The following is an 8,956-nucleotide window of genomic DNA, read 5'->3' on the forward strand; positions in this document are numbered from 1 at the left end:
TAAAAAAAAAAAAAAAAAGATTGCTGGCCCTATCCTCAGCGTTCCTGATTTGGTAGGTCTGAGGTGAGGCCCAAGAATTTGCCTTTCTCCCAGGTTCCCAGGTGAAATTGAACTCGCTGGTCCACAGACCACACTTTGAGAAATGCTGGTACCAGCCCCAGCCAAATGCTTGAGTTCTAGGCTTATGTAGGTTTGATATCTCCAGGCCTTTGCTCCCTGTCTTTGCTTTCTAGTTTGCTTTATTCCTTGGGCAAGCCTTCACCTCTGCTTCCAGACCCAGGATGAGCATCACTTCTTCCAGGAGGCCTTCTCCAGTCCTTGGTGCCCAAGTGTACATCCTCCAGTACCTGGTGCAAAAGCTGTCCTTACCTCATCACAGTGCATTGAGTTACCCCTGCACATGGGCTTCCCACACCACCAGTCCTCCAAGGGGCCTTAGTCATGTCTGTGCTCCACTGGGAGCTCAGGGGGGCTCCCCATGCACTCCACGAGGGCTTGTGATGCCTCTGAAAATGAAGTCAGACCTGACCTGTGTGCAGCTCTAGATTTGCAGCTCTCTCAGGCTGAATGCTTTGCCCCAAGCCTTCTTCCTCTCGCTCTTTCCTCTGACCAAACTCAACCCTTTCTAACAGTGGCTTCTTCTCCCTTTTGCCTCCAGTGTTTAATTTCTCAGCCTGTGCGCAAACCTAAACTGTTCCATTTATTTGGTCAGCTGTAATATAATGTCATAACTGTGGAGAGGGCCAGGTTGCTTCCTTGACACAGAGCAATGCTAAAATTGGTTCTAGGGCAAAAAAAAAAAAAAAAGAGAGAGAGAGGGAGAGACATTTCTTAATGGCTTGTGCAATTCCAGTTTTATCTTCCTGAATGCTGTTCTTTGACGTTATCCCCATTTTTGCAAATAATTTAGAGAAACCTCAGTGCTGTCCCCTTGCCTACTATAAAGTCGATTGGAGGGCAGAAGAGTTGGGGGTTCCTAGAGGCCCGCCTGCTGGAAGGTTTCAGACTCAGGAGGTCTGTGGGTCTGAGGCATGCTCGTGCTTTGGGAGAAACTCACCTTGCCGTGGTGTTGGAGATGCACCCAGCCTCCATATCCGAATCTCTGTGGGGGAGAGGAAGCACAGTTAGACTGAAAGGTCAAAGCAGAGAGGACTGCAATAAAGGCGCATCCCTGGGACAGAGCATCCCAAGCTCTATCCTTTCAAGCAACACTTTCCCATTTTTCCCCACGCTCATGATCACTTAGTCAACATTTATATTCAAATCAATGTTTTTCCTGAAATGTATTTATTCAGGAAGAAAATTCTCTATCATAGAAGTGCTAGTTTTACCTTTTCTCCTAATGCTGGTTGTAATTTTTAAATAAGGATGCACATTAAAAAATATTTGTGTACCACCTAAAATCCTTTCCAGGCCACTAGGAGTACAGACCGTAGGGACCACTCTTTAGGAAATACCATCTTAGAACATTAACCCTGTTCTTCAAACTGTGGTTTGCAATCTGTGAGTAGATCATGAAATCAGTTTAGTGGTTAATGACCCAGATGTTCTAAAAACATGAAATAGTACGTGTAACAGATAAGGCTGGTGTCCTACCCATATTCCTTCCCCGTAGTGTGTGCACACCAGCCCTCCTTCAACTAAAAGCACTCGCATTTCTTTGACAAGATTTTCCCTTTTGCCATTGGCGCCAACTTTGATTAGGCCCTTCTAGAAGACCAGAAGTACCAGGAAATTAGTGATGCTAATTTCCACCCCCCAAATCCCTCAGTCAACGACTGAGGGCATTTGTATATAAACTGCACACACTGGTTTCCTCACCTCCTCGGGCAGGATGTCTCTGAGGTGAGGCACACATTCTATACTTTCACTGGCTGCCTTGCTTTCCCTGTCTCATTTCCCCACTCTACTGGTGTTTCCTGGCATCACCTCCAGAGTAAACTGTTCGCATTTGAATCCGTATCTCAGGGTCTGCTTCTTGGAAAACCCAAGTTAAGATAGTAAAGCAATGGAATGGAATGGAATGAAATAGGATAGGATAGCATAGGATAGCATAGCATAGAACAAATATATGAGAATGGCTTCTGTGTAGTATTAGTTTCATGAAACTGTTGTTTCCATTATAGATATAAATGTTTGTACCTAGTCAAGTATGAAATATATTTCTTCTTGGGGGTCATGAATAAAAATATTTGAAAGATTCTGCCCGTGAACATAGGCATATATGACTCATGTAACTATAGGTTTTAAAATCTCATTCTTTTCATTCATTCATTCATTTGTCAAACCCTCATGGAGTCCCACCATGACCAGCCTTTCTAGGGCAGAGAAAATAGAAGTGAAGGACAGTTGCAGCCTGTGTGGAGCACAGTCTTGAGAGGGCGAGGCCAGGGTGGGTGGGTAATTGAAGAGGCTTACCATGTGTGAGGCATGCTGTGATAGAGTGACATACAGGTTCCCCGGGAGGAGTGGGGGAGGGTACTGACACACAACATGGGCCAGGCGGTGTCATGGGAGGGAGGCTGGAAAGGTAACCTGGGGTCAGATTGGAGAGGTGCTTCCAGTGTTCAGCATTTCCACGCTCCAGAGCAATTGCTCTCAAAGTGTGAAGTTAGGGGGAGGGTGTGGAGGCCAGAGACCACAGTGTAAAGGGCTCATGGACAGCTCTTGTCAGCAACAATGGGTAGAGGTAGTGAAGCTAAATATTGTGCAACTCCTCGCTTGTTGTGGTTGGATGAGACCAGGTGACCGTGGCTTGGCTCTCATGTCACAGTACAGGGACGTTGTCTTGAGGGGGTCAGGTTCTGGCAGATCCCTCTTCCTGGCTTCCCTCTCACCTGCAGACTCAGAGGGGAGGTCTGGGCCTGCAGCACAGGGGTGTTTGTGTGTCTCTATGTCTGTCCCTGCATTCTGCCCCAGTAGACTTAAGATTTGGTCAGTTCTTTACCAGCCTTGTTCTACCTGGGCAGAAGGTCTGTTCTTGAATTCCAGCTCCAAATTGTCACATTAGCTCTGGAAGTCCACCTGCCTCCTCCCAGGTGACACTGGAGGACCTGGCTTACTAGGCTGGTCACGCAAGGGAACCTGTCCATCAGGGACCCCAGCTCCTCCTCCCGGCACCCAATTTCCCCTTCGTTGGTGCCCTCCCACCCCTTCATGCATTCAGTACCCTTGTGCTTTTCCCCTCTCTTCTCCTGGATAAAGCTGCCCAGAGTGCATGTCGGGGGAAGGGGTGGAATGGCCTCATCAGTTACACTTTACAGTAAACCGAAATGCTCTCTTGAACCAGAAATTTACCATTGAAATCTTAATTTACTGTAAAAGGAAAGGTTTTATTTCCTTCTTTCCTTCCTTCCTCTGTTCCTTCCTTCCTCACTTTCTTTCTTTCTTTTTCTTAATTCCCTATGGAATGTTAACCCATAAGTTAGCTGGTGAGAGAAGTATTGCCCTGGGGAAGGGCAGAGAGGCAGGGAGGGGCAGAAAGGAAGGATCTGGTCACACACAACAGTCCGCCTACAAGATACTTTCTTGGAGTAACTTAACATCTTGAAGCCGCTGTTTTCTTATGTGTGAAATGAGGCTCACCGCAGTCGCGGTGACATAAGGTTTTATGGGAAGTGACTGAAACAATTTGGACAAAGCTATGGACACCAGACCTGGCTTACAGAAAGGGCTTCATCAATGCTAACCATGATAATGGTGGTGACAGTGGTGGGAGCAGAGGCGGTGGTGGCAGTAGTGGTGATGATGATGGTGATGACGATGGTAGGGATGGTGGCGATAGTAATGGCAGTGGTGGAAGCTATGACATGGTAGTGGTGATAGTTGTGGTAGTGCGTTTGGTGACAGTGGTGGTACCAATGATGGTGATGGTAGTGGTGGCAGGCAGTAATGGCAGTGGGGGTGGCATGGCGGTGACAGCCTCTTCCATCCTGAGGTCGTGAAATAAGGTGGACACTGGGAGCAGACACTAAGGAGTGCTGTGAAGGAAGAAGCCCTTTGTCACTCTGTGTTCCTCCCTTCCCTGTCTTGGAAAGCACTTGGAACGCTTTGGAACACCTTGTACTTGCCCTGAGCCTTTACAAAGACCTAACCTATTTGGGGCAACTTTATTCTGCTCCACATCTGGCCTCCACACAATCCCCAGGCTCTCATCCTAGGTTGAACCAAGGCTGGGGTCTGAAATTTTTGACCCTTGGAGTAGTTTTTGCCAGAGCGTATGCCAGGAGGCATTTACCATCTGAAAATGTTTGACAGTGACCAGTGTCCCATAGACAGTTATGGGCATGACAAATAAAAAAACATATTAAAAATTCAAGGGCGGGCTTCCCTGGTGGCGCAGTGGTTGAGAGTCCGCCTGCCGATGCAGGGGACGCGGGTTCATGCCCCGGTCCGGGAAGATCCCACATGCCGCGGAGCAGCTGGACCCGTGAGACATGGCCGCTGAGCCTGCGTGTCCGGAGCCTGTGCTCCGCAGCGGGAGAGGCCACAACAGTGAGAGGCCTGCGTACCGCAAAAAAAAAAAGAAAAAAAAAAACCCGTTAAAAATTCAAGGGAATTCACTTCTATCTACAAGAGTTGTGTTTCTGAAATGGGTATATGTGAACCAGAGGTTGATGAGCTGAATGACATTTTTAATGTCTTGGGGACCTCACACTCATGAGGTGAATAATGAACCTCCTGGGTAATGAAACCAGATATCTGTTTCCTCAGAGGAGTTGTTTAAAAGTCAAGTTACGTCTGGGATTTTGTCTCCTAAAACCTTACAGCGATCAAGTGCAATTAAATCATCACTAATGAAAGAAGATGTAAACATATAATTTTTTTCCTAAAGGCTGGAATTTTGGGACCCCATTTAAAATTAGAAGAATCTTTGCACACCCTACTCTCAGATACCTAGTAGGTGGGCAATGAAGTCTTGCTGAAGGAAAAAGCTGAAACCTTATTAGCATCCTTGTTGTTATGAATAATCCCATTGTGGATCAATCTGAAACAACTTTCACCCTGGTTTCTTGGGCCAGAGTGTGGGTCCTGATTCATCAGGAACAATGTAATCAAGTGCACCCTGAATCTACTCTCTTTCTACCTCAGGTAGATTTCCCCCCCTAAGGATCTTAACTCTGACTACAATCATTATTAGCAAGTGAAAAATGCAAAAATTTCTCAAATCCCAGTCCTTTGTAATCATTAGTTAATCACCAACCCAGGAGTGTTGATTCTGCTTTTCTATTTCTTCACTGCATAAGGAGGTCAAGGATTCTGAAGTGTGTCTATTAATATTTAACAAGAAAAGGCAGGTTTGAAAAGAGATATCAGTTCTTCCAAAGGGGCTTCATCTTCCAAAATAAAACTAGGACTGGCTTAGTCTTTTCATTTTTTTTTATTGGGAAGTTTGAACAAATGGTGAGAAAAGATCGGAGATTGATGTTTTGAAATAATATGTTACCTACTAAGAAACGATTTGAAGACAAAGGAAATTCTGCTAGAAGTATTGAACTCTATGAACGCCAAGGACTATCTGCTGTCCACTAATGTCACTTTAATACTCTGATCATATAGACTGGAAATAAGGAAAGAGAGAGAGAGAGAAGGAACCCAGCACCATTTAGATGTATTTTCATTTATCTCCCTCCTCCCAGTTTGAAAACACAAACTGTTTTCTGCGAATTGTTTCATCACTGACTTGCCTGCAGTCCAACAGAAACTTCCAGCACATAGCAGATCACATTGCTTGACCTGCTGTGAGGAAGCCCTCAGTGGGTTTACATGAGTGTGGAGAGTTGGGGAGCGGGCTGGTGTCTAGCAGAGGGAAGCAGGGACATCCCCCCCATGATGTGCTCCTGGGCAGCTCTCGGAAGGTAGGTGTGGGTGTAGAGCTATGGAGGGGGCACCATAGCCCCACGAAGCTCTGGGATTCTAGGCTCATTTCTGAGTCTCAGGGGCCTCATTTGTCCAGCAGGGCTAATGATAGAAATCCTATCTGAAACTCACAAGATTTTATATGAATCAAATTACATGTATATATTACTCTCTGGAAGTGTAAGAGTATTATGATTATTATTACTACCATCAGCAGCATCATAATCATCAAGTATATCAGTTATTGAAATAAAAACAGACTCACAGACATAGAGAACAGGCTTGTGGTTGCCAAGGGGGAGGGGAGGTAGGGAAGGGAAGGATTGGGAGTATGGGATTAGCAGAGGCAAACTATTATATATAGGGTGAATAAACAATAAGGTCCTACTGTATAGCACAGGGAACTATATTCAATATCCTGTGACAAACCATAATGGAAAAGAATATGAAAAAGAATATATATATATATTATATATATATACTCAGTTATATACATATAACTGAGTCACTTTGCTGTACAGAAGAAATTAACACAGCATTGTAAATCAACTATACTTCAATAAAATTTTTTTTAAAAAGTATATCAGTTATCTGCTTGCAGGGTGTGAGATTGCTTGATAAAATCCTGGTTTATGGGTACAAAATGCCCCTCCCCTCTTTTCAGGAATAATTAGAAGATAGGAAGGCATAACTAGAAGATAGGAAGGCATAACTAGAAGATAAGAAGGCATAACATAAAGAGCCAGCAGAACTTGTGCATGGGGAATCTCCAGGGCACACAGCTGTGGCTATAGCCTCCCCATGCTCTGCATCCCTGAGCTTCTGGAGCAGTTTTGTTTTTTGTTTTTTGGAGCAGTTTTAACAATGCCTTCAGGGCCCTGCATTAAGTGGGACGGCTAGAAATTGTCAGCTCTTGGTGACCAGTTCTCAGCTCAAAGTGGAGGCAGGCTTGGGAGGTAGGGTTATGGCACAGGATACTAGGTGGAATGTTTTGGGTATTCATCACTAACATTGTGAAGTGGTGTCTACACTTTAATAAAATATGATGAGGATGACAGCATTCAGAGCAGCAAGTTCCCATGTAGGCACTTAGGCTCCTTTTGGAGGGGTTAGTTTGATAGGGTTAGTTCTTACCATGGACTATAATAGGAAAACCTTTCAAAGATGTTTAGCATCACTTGTATTTTCTGATTTACAATGTCCACGGTCCATCTTACCTAAAATACCAGTGGACAAAGAAACACTTAAGATGACCATTTTTCCAGGAGACAACTATGAGTAGAAAATCGTTTCATCTACCTGCACAAATGAAACAGTGAACCACATTTTAATTAGAGTTTGGGTTCATTCATTTTTCCTCACTTGGGATAAAAAAGATGAAACACTATGAGTAGTGTATAAGTACTAGAGAAGGCTGAAGATTGGGTAAGATCTGATACTTAGCCCGAACAAAACTCAAACCAACTTTAAATTTCTTTCATTTTTCCCCGGCTTCCTGTTTTAGTGTTCATTTAAAAGTTCTTAATGACAAAAAAGAAATGTCCATCTTTTGAGAAACACAGAGAAGAGTCTTGAGAGACATTCATTGTGCAAACGTTTCATGTCATTTCCTCTAGGTTTTTTTTTTTTGATGTTCCTACTCTGTACTTCATAACAAGGATTTACAGCTTAAAGAACATCAAAAAGGCATGGTTTCAGACACTGTCTTAAAATAGACTAAAAAAAATTCCACAGAGCTATCATTTGGTGCTTCTAAAACTTATTTTAAACATTTTAGAAAGGAGATATGTTTTAGAAGTAATGAGAACCTATCACATTCTGTTTTTTAATAGTCTCTTACTTGAAACCATAATTGTCACCTATCTCCCCAGCAGCTGAATATGTGACTTAAATGGAAGTAAACCTGTTTGACTTACATTGTCCAGAAGTTTTAAAGTGTGCTTCATTTGAGGGGAAAAGGGATTTTGAGAGAACACTTACTTCTTTTTATCAATGTTCTTTCAAAATAAATATGAAGTCATTAAAAAAAACTAGGAAATCAGAATAACTTAATAACTACCAAATAACTTAAAATCACTCCTAAAGCAGAGAAACTTAACATCTAACTCCCAAAAGAAGACATCATTCTATAGTAGAGGCATTGAGAAATGCTGGAGAAGTTCTAGAAATAATTCAGCAAATTAATCACCATTACCTTCTTTAGATCTGGCCATTCTTTTGGTAGAATATGACTGTGGATGTCAATTTTCATCTCCACGGGATCAGAGGAGACGCATGTAAAGAAAGAAGTTTTGATATGAAGAGGTCTTCATGAAAACCATGCAGTTAATTGATTTACTTCGTCCTTACAGCTGCCTTCAGGCACCACTCAGTATGCCTGCTCAGCCGGTGTAGATCCATTGGAGCTGCCTTCTTAAAGTCCACAGTTCTGTTTATCTGTCCACTTGGCTTTGGGTCAACAACTCTTTGGTAATCAGGACTCCGGGCACAAAATTAAAAAACAAAACAAAACTGTACTAAACCCCGTGAGGTCAAATGTACTGCAGACTACTTTTGAGTGACAGCAGGTCAAAAATGGACTAATCTTTGTTTTTGAATATTTTAATTTTTATCAAGATATACATAATTAAAAATCAAATATCAGAAGACTTTTAAAGAAAATAATAGATCCCTGACTCATCTGTTCTTATTCTTGGTTTCATTCCGCAGAAGAAACCAATTGTAATGCTTTTTGCTTTTTGTATGGTAGTTACCTCTAGGTCTTTAAACAGTACTTAGCAATTGGCTTGTTCATGAAAATCTAGCATGTTGAAACGTGTGGAGGAAGTTTCATCTTGACTTTTAAATCATAGAAAGAACCCATACTTGGTATATGTTATTTCCTCCATTGCCTTTTCTTTCATTTGTTCATTCATGTGTTTGACAAACTTTTATTGAGAACTACTATGTGCTGAGAATATAAGGTTGAGTGAGAGATAAAATGATACGTACATTGTTATAGGTATTTGTACAGAGTGTAAGTGTAGGGAGAAGTAGAGGGTTGTCAGAGCAGTTTGGGGAGGGCTTCCACTGGAGCATAAAGGGATGCTTATGGTCA

General features: G+C 42.8%; 1 protein-coding gene across 4 annotated transcripts in view; it reads right to left on the minus strand.

The window, feature by feature from the left end:
* Positions 1-8,263, minus strand: part of ACMSD (aminocarboxymuconate semialdehyde decarboxylase) — a 64,766-nt gene extending 56,503 nt beyond the window's left edge. For 3 of the 4 annotated variants that reach the window (XM_067742115.1, XM_067742117.1, XM_067742114.1), the window contains exons 1-2: positions 8,054-8,262; positions 1,058-1,102 (exon numbers count right to left, since the gene is read on the minus strand). In XM_067742115.1, coding sequence (XP_067598216.1) covers positions 1,058-1,102; positions 8,054-8,110 — 102 coding nt within the window. In that variant the 5' untranslated portion in view covers positions 8,111-8,262. Of the gene's footprint in view, positions 1-1,057; positions 1,103-8,053 lie in introns of all 4 variants that reach the window. The other variant, XM_067742116.1, reaches the window with a different exon arrangement.
* Between the last annotated feature and the right edge of the window lie 693 nt (positions 8,264-8,956).

Source organism: Pseudorca crassidens, chromosome 6 (genome assembly GCF_039906515.1).
Source record: "Pseudorca crassidens isolate mPseCra1 chromosome 6, mPseCra1.hap1, whole genome shotgun sequence".
Lineage (NCBI taxonomy): Eukaryota > Metazoa > Chordata > Mammalia > Artiodactyla > Delphinidae > Pseudorca > Pseudorca crassidens.